Below are 16,542 nucleotides of genomic sequence, written 5' to 3'. Positions count from 1 at the left end.
CTAAACTCAACTACACAATAACAAAAAAAAAAGGTTTATAGCTGCAACTTGTCCAAGGTTTTACTGTGCTACATGCATACAGCACAGCAGGCTAATTAAAGCATCAATATTTACTGTATATTTCACAATATTTACTGTATTTTTGATCAAATAAATGCAGGCTTGGTGAGCATGAGAGACTTCTTTCAAAAACCTTCAAAAGTTTAGGGTCGGTAGGATTTCTTAATAGTATTGCATATAACAAATCAGCCAGTTGGAAGGTTATTCAATCACTGAGACGTATTGGTAACAGAGCCAGAACTGACTACCTGCGGGCTAGACAGCTTATTTTACAACAGGAAATACATCATTACACAAGACAAATCGAAACCTAAGGCTACATCTCCAATGCAGAGGACGTTTGAAGAGAAAGATTAAATTGACAAGCAGAGTGATTTTGTTTGTCAGCGTGTCTATCGCGGTCAGGACACTCCTACATAACATTCAAGTGTTTTGACAGGCAATTGAGAGCATCAGCGGCGAGACGGCAATGAGCGTTACGACTGTTTACTACTTGACAGAGATCCATGCATCTTTCATATAGAGGACTCTTCGTCTGGGCTCTGATATAATGTGGCATTTCATATACGCCATGTTTTGTTTTATGGATGTATACGCCTTTTGGTGCTCTAGTGGAAAATTTCCAAAAAGGTCTGACAAACCTGTCTGAGGGCGTTTTGTAAAGGAGCGATCACACAGGTTGTCTGTGTGCTGAAATGAAAGGCCAGAGGCATGCAGGGACAGCGAGCGAACAACACAAAACAAGCTGGCAGACTGGCACCCTGCTGGGCACCAGGAGAGTGGGCATCCAGCCCAGCCATGCAGAGGAGCCATCAAACAAACAGCACAGACAATCTGAACCAGGCGCCACAGCCATGTTCGCCAACGCAGCCTGGTCTCCGCAGCGATGCCACACGGGAGCTTTCACCGTCAATAACGAGATTATTTAAAAGAACGCAGACGTTGAAGGGGGAGGTGAAAAAGCACATATTTCGGCTTTGGAAACATTTTGAGTCTGTTCTTGTGACAATGTATAATTACAGATTCAGCAATTATAATCACAGTTTGCCTGAGCCAATATAACCAGGACTTATTTTGGACTCCACAGTTAAGGGTGGATGTGACCAAAAGAGATGACAGCTAAAGGTGTGGCGACCTAAACATGCACGTTGTGGTCTAAACATCAGCTCACCAAGCCCACAAACTTTAACAACCATGACCGGGATTATAAAAACCTTGCCAGACACGTTTTTTGTCTTTATTTCGTTTAAAAAGGTGCAAGAAGCGGAACAGTCTGCCTTGGGGCATACTTAGCTATAAAGGGAGTTTCTGAAAGATCTGTTGGAAGGGGAAAAAAAGTGCTTTGCTTTCTAAAACATTCCTTCATGACCGCCAGATGAACTTGCAGGAAGAGCTTCAGCGGTGAGAATCACACTATACTGCATCTGAGAACATTAGAGTTCGGGTGGGACAAAGTTCACCGGTGACATTTCCAAAGAGCGGGTTCAGTTAGAGGAGAAAGAGAAAGGGAGAGATGGAGAGAATGATGAAGGAAGGAAGAAAGTCGGCTCTTTATTCCTCAAAGCCGTGTTGTTGTTGTTAGCCCCACCCTTCGCCTTATTAAAACTTCGTCCTTCATGGGTGGTCCTGTTTAACGCTAAGAAGAACAAAGTATGGATTTCTAACGAAGAACAGATCGTTTTGTGGTTTGCTCGGGCTGTCGTGGCTAATGAGTCACTCCCTGAGGCTGGATCCTGCACCAGCTGCACCGCTGCTTTCAAAAGCTTCAAGCAGAACATGCAGTTGACATTCAGTAGGTTACAGGTTTGGGTCTTGCTTGGAGCAAGATCTGTTACAAAGACGTGTGTGGACAAAAGAATCTATTCTACTGTAAGTACTACTGTAATGACGTTCATTGTAATGAATGTTCTATTCATTGAAGAATCCTTAAAAAATATATTGTGGTTTCCACAAAAATATTAAGCTGCACACCTGTTTTCAACATTGATAGTAAGAAATGCTTCTTGAGCACTAAATCAGCATATTAGAATGATTTCTGAAGGGTCATGTGACACTGAAGACTGGAGTAATGATGCTGAAAAGCTTTGCTATCTCAGGAATAAATGTAATTTAACCGTCACAAAATTTTAACGTTCAGCATGAAATATGGAAAACCATTAACTTTGAGATGAATAGTTGATGAGAAAAGTTAAATTGTTGATGTGAGACCTCTGTTTTAGCAAAGCGCTATTCAAGAAATAGTGCACTTAAAGACTTAAAGGATTAGTTCATTTCAAAATTAAAATTTCCTGATAATATACTCACCACCATGTCATCTAAGATGTTTATGTATTTCTTTCTTCAGTCGAAAAGAAATTAAGGTTTTTGAGGAAAACATTCCAGGAATTTTTTTTCTTCATATAGTGGACTTCACTGGGGTACAACGGGTTGAAGGTCTAAATTGCAGTTTCAGTGCAGCTTCAAAACACTCTACACGATCCCAGACGAGGAATAAGGGTCTAAGGAATAATAAGAAATAATGATCGGTCATTTTCTAAAAAAAAAAATAAATTAAAAGCTCTGTGATGCGCCACGCATTACGTAATCATGTTGGAAAGGTCGCGTGTGACGTAGGCAAAAGTACCGTGGTAGGATGAAAAAATTGTAATTTTCTCCTCCAACTTCAAAATCGTCCGACATTGTTGTTTTTACCTTTTTTTTGTAAAGGGTGTTTGACTTGGTCTTTGCACGTTTGACACTGGATCGGTACTTTCACCTACGTCACGTGTGACCTTTCCAAAGTGATTACATCATGCGTGGCGCATCGCAGAGCACTGCAAGACGAGCATTTGTGGTTAAAAAGTATATACATTTTTATTTTTTTTAGAAAATGACCGAACATTTCACTAAACAACTTCCTCGTCTGGGATCATGTAGAGCCCTTTGAAGCTGCAATAAAACTGCAATTTGGACCTTCAACCCGTTGTACCCCGGTGAAGTCCACTATATGGAGAAAAATCCTGGAATGTTTTCCTCAAAATCCTTAATTTCTTTTCGACTGAAGAAAGAAAGACATAAACATCTTGGATGACATGGGGGTGAGTAAATTATCAGGAAATTTTAATTCTGAAGTGAACTAATCCTTTAAATCTTCACTGCAATCTAGCACTATCCCTTTAAGTAAATGCTAGATGCTAACTAAAGTAATGGACAATCTAAAACAATCGTCCACAATTAAATAAATAATTACTTATTAAATGATACATAATACTAATCCAAAAAACCAACACTAATACGGGCTAATTATTGATGTAGGTAGACACAACATTAAAGATCTGATCAAACCGATTATCGGCTAAAATTTGAGCTGAACTGAAGCAGAGGCACATCTCGTTGAACCAGGGCATTGTGCGTGGGCATCAGGATCATCCTGGGTAATGCCAAAAGCACTCAGACTGGCATGACGACACTGGCCTTTATCAATAATTCATAGTGGCACCTCGGGGCTGCTTAACCCGGCCCAGCTTTCAGTGTGCTGAGCTCACTGTGAAGCCATGACTGCAAGAGAGGCTGCTTTTCCAACAGACAATGTGTTTGGCTCAATTTCTGAGGGCCATTTTGTTCAATATCTTACTTGTCCTTCAGAGCTGCACCATTTGGGAGGTTTTAGGTGCATTTAGATGTCTGTGAAGTATTCAAAATGCTGCAATATTCAAAGGATAATTCAAAACCGTATGTTCATGTTTAGCAGAAACATATTCTGTACCATATGTGAAGAGTCTCTGTGAGAGGCAGGAAAAACTACTGAAAGGCCTTTTTTCTACCTACTGTGTGGGAATTCCCCAGGACTAAATTCATAATTTATGATCCAGACAGAATATGAACTTTTCACTCCAAGAACAGAGAAAGAGTCTGTGTTTCACAGAACCATCACTGGCAGGCCAGCCAGAGCAGCAAACTGCACAAAGCAAACACCAGAACACAAAACAGAGATCAGATCTAGACAGACAGCAATGCTTCAGACAGACAGATGGAGAGAAATACTAATTATATTACACAGTGCATCAACCAAATCTTAATTTAATATCAAATTCTACATCCAAACATGCTTTTGTAGCCAAGACCTTCCAGTTGAAGGGGTTTTCACTGGTAAACAAGTATTATATGTACTATAATAAACATGACTAAGGTTCAAAAGTTCGGGGTTAGTAAGATTTTTTTCTTTTTATGTTTGTGAAAGTCTCCTGCCAAGGCTGTGCTGTGTTTATTTGATTAAAAAAATACAGTAAAAACAGTAATATTGTGAAATATTATAATTTAAAATTACTGTTTTTTTATACGAATATATTCTAAAATGTAATACATTCCTGTGATGGCAAAGATGAATTTTCAGCAGCCATTATTCCAGTCTCCAGTGTCACATGACCCTTCAGAAATCATTGTAATACGCTGAATTAGTGCTCAAGAAACATTTCTTATTATCATCAATGTTAAAAACAGTTGTGCTGCTTAACATTTTTGTGGAAACCGTGATATATTTTTTTCAGAATTCTTTGATGAACAGAAAAGAACTGCATTTATAGTATATATTTTGTAACATTATAAATGCCTTTACTTCTGAACAATTTAAATCATCATTACTGAATATAAACTTTTACTGACCCCAAACTTTTGAACAGTAGTGTCTAATAATTTAATATGATTTTACACAAGTAACAACAACTTGAACAACTGGACAAAATCTGTGGTTAATATTATCAAATTTTGAGAATTTTAACAAAGCTTAACATAGTAACAAAGTGTAACCACTAAATAAGGTTCAATATTCAATTCTCTTACAATGATTTCAAGATGACAATTTGTATTCTTAATACCATTGTATTCTGACAAGCTACTGTCATAGCTCATATGAAATGAGATTGGCAACACCAGAAAAACTGAACTTAACTATTCAATTACCAAGAAATATATGTCATAAATAAGCTGTCAGTATAAACAAACGTCTCCATCTATCCAAAAATGTTTGCTCGCAAGTTGTCGCAACCCTTAGACAGCCTACTCATGGGCTCTTTTTTTTTTTATAAAGTCCGGAAGGCAGGAGACATTTGCCCCAGACTCGAGTTAAAACACTGTCTGCTGGGTTTACGTACCAGACGCATTCAGAGACAGATTGCAGAGACGGCGCAGAGCCAAGATCAGACATTTACCGAAACGAAACGCGCGTGAAGCAGCTGATAAGAGCTGACAGCCAGACAAGACTGCAGGCGAAATTACATAAAACAAACTCAAAGTTAAACTGCACGCTCTAGCTTGAGTCACATGTACAGACGACAAAACGCAAAGAAGTCTAGCATAATTAGCAATGAAGGAAAAAAGTAAAACACTCACAAATCTCCATTCCCTGGAGCTGGGATCCGCATGTGACGTTCGAGCCATCCGGTGCGGTGAGGTTTCGCATGGAGTACGCGGGAGACTTCAACCGGTGCACGAGCCAGCCGGTATGTGCACGTCCAACAGCTCGCGCTGAGACTGAAAGCCCTCGGCAACAGCCTTGACATGCTGTTTTTTTCACTACATGCTCTCGGGTAACCGCTTCACTTCGCTCTGACTTACTAAACTGAACTCGTCCGCTCTCTATCTCTTTCTCTGACCCCTCCGGTTGAACACAAAAATCAGAGTGTTTGTGAGATCAAGCCAACGGAGCTCCTCTCCACCCCCTCCTGCACACCCCCACACTCTACTCGCACACACGGCTGGTCTGTCGGTGACCGGCTGAGGGGGTGGGGGGGTGGGTGGGTTGTGGTCGAGTGCAGTGCTCGGGTGTCTAGTGTTACACCTCCCCATTAATGCCAGACACAAGCAGTCAAGGCAAGCATTGTAGGGGGCTGACCTTGGGGTGACCCCGCTGTCTGGCGACACAGAGCACATGTGTCCAGAACTACAGCCCCCCTCCGTTAAACTACAGGCCCTGCAGTCTGTCTATAAATAACCTGGCAGCTATATGGGCTTTTATTGTGGGGCAAGGCAATACACCCGAATCCACACTGGGCTAAAAGGGAGGAAGACATGCCAAATAGTCTGTAATTCAGAGAAATGTCAAAAAGTAAAAAAAAAAAAAATTGTATTATATATATATATATATATATATATATATATATACACACACACACACACTCTGTATATTGAAATACATAGAAAAAGTATTAAGTATTTTTAAATATTAAACTATTTAATAGGACAACTAAATTGGTATATTTAATGCACTTTATTATACCAGAATAATAATAAAAATATCACATCCAGGCAGAAAAAGCATTTCAGTTAAAAAATAAAAAATAAAATATTTGCGCAAACAATATGACCATATTTCACTTTTTTTTTTTGTCGAAATGAAATTTTAACTTTTATAATCTCACCCCTAGTTAGCAATTCAGCCCTCAGGGGAATAAAATGACATTTATCTGTCTGAGGTCTAGTCTGGAAGTCGAGTCGATCCCGACACACGTACGCAGACAGACACATCCCCCCCGTTAAAGCAGACATGGGGGACAGACAGAGTGGGGGGTTTAGGGGTCAAGTCTGAATTTGAATGGCTGTCTGAGGAGGAAGTCTCTGGGGCAATGAGGTGGATTCTCTCAGCATGCTAATGCTACAGGGGCTGGTTCTGAGGTAAGAGAGAACTGCCACCATGTAAACTACCAGACAATATCATTTCTACATCATTAAACTTAATCCAAATAAAGAACATTCAAGTTAAATGCATTACTGAAAAACTGATCAAAAGTTGAGAGATTAAATTAATTTCAAGTAGAAAAAATAAATAAATAAACTATATGGGTTTTGTTGCTGTCTGATAAACAGTGCCACCTAGTGTCTTCCCTTATCCATTTAAAAATGTCTCTATATGGCAGGGGTATTCAACATTTTCAAGTAAAGAACTCCTTGGTGGATTGAGAGATGGATCAGGGACTCCCTGTTACATATAGAATAAAATTGGGTGTTCCATTTTAAGCCTGGATCATATTAACGTTTTATTTTGAAGGTATACTACGCAACTTTTTTTGTTCAAAATTTAGAAAACTGCTATAATGAGTGAGGACAACATGAATCAATCTTCTAAACTAATTTTAGACCGGGCAGGACGACAACCTTGGCTCTGCTGAGTAGCCCAGTACCTGTGTGCCTCAGAGAGAAGTAGCTCCCCCTACAATGTTCTTCCACAAAACGCATGAAGTTTTGTTTATTAAATGCTAGAGTGCCAAAAGTTACATAGTGTACCTTTAATGTATTGCACATCCATTAGTATACAGCCAAACACACAATTTTCATTTTACTTAAATTTTAATTTGGGCTTGACAGTGAATTATTTAAACTTAATTGTCCTAAATTTAGCTTTAGTTAAAAGTTAACTAAATATTAACTATTAAATATATTTTAACTATTAAAGGGGACCTATAATACCCCTTTTACAAGATGTAATATAAGTCTCTGGTGTCTCCAGAATGTGTCTGTGAAGTTTCAGCTCAAAATACCCCACAGATCATTTATTATAGCTTGTCAAATTTGCCCCTATTTGGGTGTGAGCTAAACATTCCATTTGTGTGTGTCCCTTTAAATGCAAATAAGCTGCTGCCCCCGGCCCGCTTTCCAAAAGAGGGCGGAGCTTTAACAGCTCACGCTTTGTTTGCTCAACAACAACAAAGCTGGAGAATCTCACACGCAGCCAAAATGATGATGGTGTTCAGCCTTACATTGTTCAAACCGGAGTCGGACACTGATGGAGAGACTCAGGAAGAAGTTACAACTTTTAGAATGCAACTGGACGTTTCTGAATGGTTAGAGGATAAATTTATGTAGTTGCTGTGGAGTTGATTCAACTCATGTGCCATCATGTTAAACTTTTGTGCAAATCCAGCATTGAACGTAAATGACGGCATGGCAACAGCACTCTACTACGGCAACTCTTCCTCTTTTCTAAAGCAGCCCAACATGGCCTCGCCCCCTTTGTTGCGTGTTCTCGGGGGCGGGGTTTAGGTAAATTTTAGGGTTAGTGATGTCACTGACGCGGGAAGAAGCGTGTTATAGTCCCTACCAGCCGTTTGTTGTAGTCCTTAAACAGCGAACTCTTTAAAAGTAAATATCTCCCTTTGCATTGAACTTTGGGCGTTGTAACTTTGCAGATGTTGTTTATGCTCTAACAGCAACATTACACACTAACTAAAGTAAAAAAAAAAGTGAAATCATAATCAACCACCCTTTTAACTAATATGCTACTTTTTAAATGTATATTTATTTTTCCCCACAAAAATTTGTTTGATATTTAAAAAATACAATTCATCAGCCTCCCTGCAGTACCACCAGAGACCCCTAGGGGTCATAGACCCCCTGTAGAAGACCCCTGCTCTATATTTTCAACCAAAAAATAAACATCACTCAACTAAAATCAGTTAAACAAACATCAGCCTGAAAAAGTTTTGTTTGTTCATGTTAGTATATGCTTGAAATAGCTATGCTAGAGTATATGCTAGAGACACAAACAATGTTCTCTGAGTCAGGACTGATGACTAGCTAGCAAAATTCATAATTCTGCTCTGTCAACCCTGAACAGGTTGTACAAAAAACTTGATAGTTTACTTCATAACAAAAGGAAACATTACAAGATCATACAAGATGTCCAACAAATAGCTGATGACTGGATCCTCAAAATACCAGTGCTGTTTTACAGATTACTGCGTGAACTAAATTACATGGTGAGCTTCACTTGATGACAGGTTTCTTTTTTTTTTCTTCCTATAAACCATCCCATGTCTATGTGGCAGTTATAAAATTGTGCAACTCATTCTGTCGACAGAGGGAAAGTCCTGAGAAATGGCGAGATGCAGACATGTGAAAACATTCCAGTTATAACCTGTAATATAACTGCAAGAATAAAAATGGCAGCCATCGCTGAGGCACTTCCATCTGCAACCTGCGTTCTGTGATATTCGCACAAATCCCCGCAGGACGTGGTGTGTGAGACGGGAGGAAGGGGAAATTGTCTGCTTGTGCGAGTAGGTTTATGACTGGGGATTGCTATCTGCAAAGCCAAGATGGGCCGCCTGCAGATGTGATGCACTGCAGTGTGTGTGCGCGTGTATATAATCATCAGGTATTGAGTTTTTTTTCACCTCTCCTGCAGCCTGCTGAGCATCGTAATGGGTCGTCTGCCCAGGAGTGAGGTAATGTCTAGGTTTAATGCCAGCCTCCTGCACTGGCGCACACTCACAGGGGCACAACAGGAAGAACAGCAGGCGCCGCAACTCCCAAAATGGCTGCTGTTGTGACTCTTAATGATGCTGACAACATAATTAGCATTTTGCTAACGAGCCACATGGCAGTGCTTCCTTCCCTGGACGCTGCCATACGGCCTCGTGGACAACACCTGCGTGCTCTCGGACCCCCTTTATGACACATCATCTCCTCGGTAATGCGGACACAGCGACTGCAAACAGTCATCAAAGCGGAAGATCTCGCCGACAAATAACCGTGTGTTTCTCGAAGTGGGCCACTACCCAGCAGGCTGTCAGTTCTGACTCCCAGTCCTTGCAAAATACTATAAAAACCTCATTAAATAATAACAGCACTCCATATGTCCAGTTGACATCTCTGTGTGTTTACAAACAAGAGAAACTAACCTGGGGTTTGATGTGCACCACACACCACACACCACAAAGAAACAAAGAGCAGTAACAGCAGTGTGTGTTCAAATGAACACTATAAATGTGATGATGATTTCACAAGAGAAATTCAGGTTGCTGATGTAGCTTGTGTAGCTTAAAATATTTAAAGGGATAGTTCTCCCCACCAAAATGAAAATTGTGTCATCATTTACTCAGCATCATGTCTTTTGATACCCCTGTGACTTTCTGCAACTTCTATTTAGTTTGATAGCTTTAAAGTTTAAAGGAAGAACCATAAAAAAAGTGATCCATAGACACATATTATAGGGTTAGTTCATCCAGAGATGAAAATTCGATCATCAATTACTCATGTAATTCCAAACCCATTAGGCTTTTTGTTCATCTTCGAAACACAAATGAAGATATTTTTAATGTCTAATATATTGCCTCTATATAATCTCTATAAAATCATTTTGCCTCACAAGAACATACACAGAGTAGATTCAAAGTAAACAATGATTAAGATCATCCAAAGTCTTCATTTTATATCTTTCAGGGCAGAGTACAGTTTCTAACTCAAAGCCAAAACTATCGCCTCCACATCTTTTCCAATCCCAAAAGAGTTTAAAACCTCTCCATTTAAAGGAGGTGATGTTTACATCAGGGCCCTCATATTTTCACTCCACTCCCCTGAGTCACATGTTCAACCTCCAACCAATCACCACCCACAGATTCCTAAAAACTAAACAAGGCTGAGACCCAGCAGACACACCTCTTGCACGTAGGTCGCCAGAGAGAGAAAGTGGCACATCAGACTCAAGCTCAGCTGACCCAAAACTTAAAAGCTCTGACCCAGAAAAACAGAAACTATAACATGCACATTCACTGCTTCTCTCATAAAAACTACAAAATTAAAGCTATTCTAATTAAAGTATGACTCTGTCAATGGTTAATCTGCCAAACAGTTTAATAAGATTGTTGAATATGCAAATCTATGAATATGCTAGTTAGCCCCGCCTCCACTCACTCGCATGAGCTCAGAGATCCACGCGGTCAACTTACTGAGGTAAACGTTGCACAATGGTGTTGCAACGTCGGACACATAACAGTATTTAATATGATTAGCCTTCTGCTTGACTATGTTATCAAACAGCTAATAATGTGTTGCTAATGTTACACAAACCATGTTCCCGTTCGACATCTCAGAGTCAGACAGCTGCCTTCTAAAAATCAACATCCTTAGAAATGCTTTGAACAACTTAAAACGTCAATGAAGAAAGGCATATTGTTCATCATAACATTGTATTATAGATCATACACCCGCTATATTGCTAAATCTACCCGATTTTTCATATCAACAGAAAAAATATACAGAGATAACCTGGCTTCTCGAGACTCCCCTCCTTCTGAGCCGTCATAGTTAATGATATGCTAAAGCCCGCCAGCACGTTGACGTGACTGGTTACAGCGATTTCAAACCGCATTTTTGAAACTGTCTTCAGATGACTGTAGTTTTAAAGAGAAAATACTCAGCAATGGTGTTGACTTATGAATTTGCACATGGTTTGTCTTAAAGCATACTAAAAACACCATATAAACTTATAAACAACATTAAAAACTTGATTTTCACCACAATGGACTTTAAAATACCATTTTATAACAAAGAGTGTAGTCCAATTTACAAACTATTTTGAGCTGGTACATTACCGTTTAAAAGTTTTTTTTTTTTTTTTATGTTTTTGAAAGAAGTCTCTTATGCTCACCAAGGCTGCATTTATTTGATCAAATTTATTTGATACAGTAAAACAGTAATATTATGAAATACTGTTACAATTTAAAACAACCGATTTCTCTTTGAATATATTTAAAAATGCAATTTATTCCTGTGATAGCAAAGCTGAATTTTCAGCATCCATTACTCTTCACTGTCACATGATCCTTCAGAAATCTTCAGTGTCACTTTTGATCAATTTAGTCCATCTTTGCTAAATAAAGGTATTAATTTCTTTGAAAAAAATGTCTTACTGAGCAAACTTTTAAACAGTAGTATATCGGTCCCTTGTATGATTTACAGCAACAGCTGAGAAAAAAGAAAAATGGACATTCTAACTGAAATACACTCAAATGAACGAGATCCGAATAAAACTGAATTGAAATCAAATTAAATCCCGAGTGTGTGAATCAGAATCAGTTTTAAATAGGAAATCAATACTCAGCCCTAGTGTTGAATGCTCTGGTGTTAATATTTTTGCTCTTATGAAACTGTGAAGAACACATGTACACAAGGTAGTTAAAATATGGGAGTACAACTGTAATTCATACATACACATACATAGACATAAATGGGAAAAAGACAGAAAACAAGATTGCAACTCACTTTTCTGGTGTAATGTTTTTAACAAACAAAGAGCCAGCAAAAAAAAAAAAAAAAACAGAGCAGAAACTAAACAGCACCTCAGCAGGAAACATTCTTCTCATGTTTCATTCTCTCTCCCTCATACACACACACATTAAGAATTCATTTATTCCATTCATGCATCTTCAAGCAACAATGCAACCTGACATCCTGCAATCAGAGAGTGAATGAGTTTAGGGTCTGAATTTCATCCATACAGCCATGACTGATATGACATAAAAACACATTATGAGGCATTATGGGTAAACTGGAAATGAGCTAATAGGATGTCTCAGTATGAAAGTCTTTATTCACTGAGGGGAGAGAGAGAGAGAGAGGAGAAGATATTTGTGAGAAATGAACACCTCAGGGGAACAAAAACACAACGGGTTGGAAGAGAGAATGCAGAAAGAATGAGAAAGAATTCTCATTTGCATTCCAACTCATTTAAAATGGTTTATAAATGGGAAAACATTTTGGGTGCGGAGGGCACATGATAAAAAAACAACATACCAGAGAGTTTTCATATCATTTTTTGACTGGAGCTATTTAGGTTCAGCAGCAAACTGCTATAAAGGCATTGAAAACATTCGTACTGTACAAGCCTTGGACTTTAGAAGAGAAGCACATATAGTAGGCTATACAATGGTATCAGATGTGCACACACACACACACACACACACACACACACACACACTATATTAGTGAGGACATTGCATAGACTTTCACTGATTTTATATCAGGTTAATGATGATATTGATTAGGTTAATATCACCTAACCCAACTCCTACCTCTAAACCTACCCATCACAGAAACATGCAAACACTAAATTTAATTATAAACATGTTTTGGCCTATTTATAAGCCTTTTTAACTAGTGAGGACACGTAAAATGATTGTCATGATATTAATTTCACTATATAAGTGAGGACATTTGGCCCTCACAAGTATAGCTAAACCTGTACGTACACACACACACACACACACACACACACACACACACACACACACACACTACCGCTGGAAGTTTGGGGTCAGTAACCTTTGCCATCACAGGAATGGTAATGAATAGTGCGTATATATACACAATATTTTCTGAAATCAGTATTGCTTTAAATACTATCAAACTATGCTATTTCTCTTCCTCTAAACTTTCAATAAGTGTGCTGCCATCCATTTGAACTCCTGAACTCTGTCTACATCATCAGCATCTGCACATCATCAACATTTGCACTGATTGGCTAGGGTGAAGGCCATTTCATCCATTAAGATTTGAATCCTGTGGAGACCTTGAAGATGAAATTATTGTTATGTCACTTCAGGCTTCTTCAGACAAAAGCTGTGCTGTGGATTAATGTTCATAAAAGATGCCTATGGTTTATTGTAGAGATATGTACACAGATAAAATTGACAAAATCAATTTCCACTTGAGAAATGTGGCATATGTAATGTAATATGTAATATAATGTAATATGTAATGTAAATGTAAAAGTTAGAAGTAAAAATACTAAGCATACATGCGATTGCAGTACGAGTTTTATGCCACCAAGGTTGCACATGAGTTAAAATCCACTGTTTGTGAGGATTCAGGGTTTGTTCGATGCCTTGGCTACATGCAAATCTATTGGTTTGTGGGTCAATTTGCTCTTATTAAAGCTATTGATTATGATGATCAAGACCTGCAAAGTATCATAATTTGTGTCAAATCCAATCCACCGATAATAATGGATCTACAGAAGCCCAAATCCCTTCTAATCTTTTGGAAATGGGGTACTTCAACCCAATATATGAAACTTTTTGGTCATTTTAAACTCATAATATAAAACTGAATATGGAAGTCTTTCCATCAAGTATTTGTTTGTAAACAGTAATCTAATCTATACAGGTTTTAATTCCAATTCAGACATTAAGTACAAACAATTCACCTAGTAAAAAGCTCCTTTCTTTTTCTGCCCCCCTCATTTTATTGCGTCCCTCATTGTTTTTGCTTTGGTCTTTGAGCCAAACCTGATTGGATTCCTGAGCAACTTGCCTTTTAAGACGTCTCCATTTATTGCTTTGCCTCTTTTTCTCTTCTTGTTTTTTTTAATCCCCGTCTATCGCTCTTAGAGGGGAGCAAAAGAAAGCGAGGGAGGAGAGCTGTCAGTTTCCCATCTTTAATGGCCCCAGCTGCATCATTACTCTCTCAACACACTCACACACAGGGCCAAACGTACTTAGGTAACAGATGAAGAAACGAGCAAGGGACGAAGGCCACCGAGAGAGACAGAGGGATTCCATCATACTGGGAGGTTTGCGGCACAAAATGACTGAATGAATGCACTGAGTAAATGAGTGAACACTGAAGAATAGTGCCCGATAGACCTCCAGCTCAGCCACGATAAACAATCCCAGAATCCACTGTGAGCCTGCGTGAGGTGACACTGTCTGAAACCCATCAGTACTGATGGTGTTGACAGCCAACGAATACAGAACCGCACGGCCCTCGCCCTGAAAAACAGCCCGGCTAATGCAGCGACGTGTGTGGGATGTGGATCAAAGGAGCTGGGGAAAAGCGCGAGCGAGTGAGCGGAGGAAAGAAAAGAGGAAGGAGAGAATGCAGGAATCGGAGATTTCTCTTTTCGGACTGACAGTATTCAATTCATCGGAAAGCTTTAGGGGGAAAAAAAAGAACTATTTACAACCAAAAACAAAATCACAACAGTCGCTATTGAGTGCGCGACGAATTTAGCGCACAGGTGCTCGGCCTGTTGGTTCGTTAAAGTGCAAATCTGAGAAACACCTTCAGAGATAAATTGCTTTTCTTTATCCCGAATATTGCGAAAAGTCAAATAACGCAAATCAAAGTGAGCGCAAACAAAGCGGAGCGCTCTTCAAACTGGTTCCAAGACATCAAATACCAAACAAGTGTCTCATTCACACCATCATTATCATCTGTCATTAAAACCCTGATTAAGACCCTCCGAACTTCATTCAAGTCTCCTTTACAGTCAGACATTCCTGTAAGCCAAACAATTCCATCATCCGGCACTTCCCTCTCGCGCTCTCTCTCTCTCTTCAAGAAGTTCAAACGCTTCATCTGGGACTTGCCCTCCCTCCAAGCGACACAGATTGCATACAGAAGACATGACGTCGGTTTGGTAATGAGCCCCTTAGCATGAAAATGCAGCCCGCTGCGGTCGGCCCAGATTAGCATGAGAGATGATGGAGATTAGTGATGGAAATCCTAAACTCAAACAAACTGATTGTTGAGCTCTTCACATCAGACAAGGCCCGAAACGTGACCTTGCCGACCTCTGACCCCCATCAACCTGTTTTAAAACCGCAGAGGAGAAACGTGAGGAGAAAGTGAGTACGAGAGAGCTCTATAGACACTCGTCCCCTGACAGACATCAAAGTGGGACGTGTTGGTCCAGTGCGAGCGGGACAGAGTCTAAGAATGTCCAGTGCCTGACAACTTCAACCAGCTTGTCTGCAGCTCTTGAGAAACTCTTCTCGCATGCACACACACTCTGGAGAGGAGAGCTATTAACAAACACGCAAACTGTTGAAGAGGCTGATTTGCATACTCTTCAAGGGTGCCGCTACCGTGCCGCCTTCAAAGAGGACAGAGAGTACCCCGAGCTTTTATGCAGAGTGAATAAACGTTTGTAGTTTTATGTCTGTGAAAGTTTGTTGTTGGTTTTACAGTAAAGTTCTGCCAGCCAAGTTGTGTGCTGGGATTTGATGCCAGGAAAAGGCAAATGTGATCGGTTTTGTGGTAACTGTGCTCGTCGCAGTAAAAGCTAGAGTGTATGTAAGGTAAGACGATCCTCAGTGTGGTTTCTTTTGTGAAGTTAAGGTGTGGAAGGCCATCATGTTTAATCAACATCACTCATAAAATGCCTGATCTGTGGCCTGTACAACATATCTCTTTAATATCTACTAAAAAAGGGGTGTTTTTAAAAAAGGGGTGCTACTTACTTAAAGGGATATTTCACTCAAAAATTAAAATTATCCCATAATTTACTCACCCTCAAGCAATCCTAGTTGTATATGTCTTTCTTCTTTCACCCGAACACAATCAGAGTTATATTAAATAATATCCTGGCTCTTCCAAGCTTTATAATAGGAGTGAATGGAACCTTTTTTTTTTTTTTGAAGCCCAAAAAAACCCATCCATCCATCATAAAAGCAATCCAGGGGGTTAAAGGCCTTCTGAAGCGATGTGTTTTTGTAAGAAAAATATCCATATTTATAACTTTATAAACCTATAATAACTGGCTTCAGGTAACGGCCATACGCGAGTCTAGTTCTGGTCGAAGAGTGACCTCTTAACCCAATGCTAGATGTATTGATGAGCGCAGAGGATAGAGCAAAACAAAACACCTGTCACTAATTATAAGCCTAAAACAAGAATTTTTAAAAAGAAATGTAGGAGGAGCTTGAGTTTGTTGCTCAGCCCTATTTG

General features: G+C 39.4%; 1 protein-coding gene across 2 annotated transcripts in view; it reads right to left on the bottom strand.

The window, feature by feature from the left end:
• Positions 1-16,542, bottom strand: part of ldlrad4b (low density lipoprotein receptor class A domain containing 4b) — a 60,498-nt gene that overhangs the window by 16,698 nt on the left and 27,258 nt on the right. The window contains exon 1 of one of the 2 annotated variants that reach the window (XM_051866649.1): positions 5,428-5,747. The exons of the other annotated variant lie outside the window; for it this stretch is intronic. Coding sequence (XP_051722609.1) covers positions 5,428-5,497 — 70 coding nt within the window. The 5' untranslated portion in view covers positions 5,498-5,747. Of the gene's footprint in view, positions 1-5,427; positions 5,748-16,542 lie in introns of those variants that run through there. 2 annotated transcript variants of the gene reach the window in all.

The sequence above is a fragment of the Ctenopharyngodon idella genome, chromosome 16 (genome assembly GCF_019924925.1).
Source record: "Ctenopharyngodon idella isolate HZGC_01 chromosome 16, HZGC01, whole genome shotgun sequence".
Taxonomy (NCBI): domain Eukaryota; kingdom Metazoa; phylum Chordata; class Actinopteri; order Cypriniformes; family Xenocyprididae; genus Ctenopharyngodon; species Ctenopharyngodon idella.
This window is presented reverse-complemented; position numbering and strand designations above follow the sequence as displayed.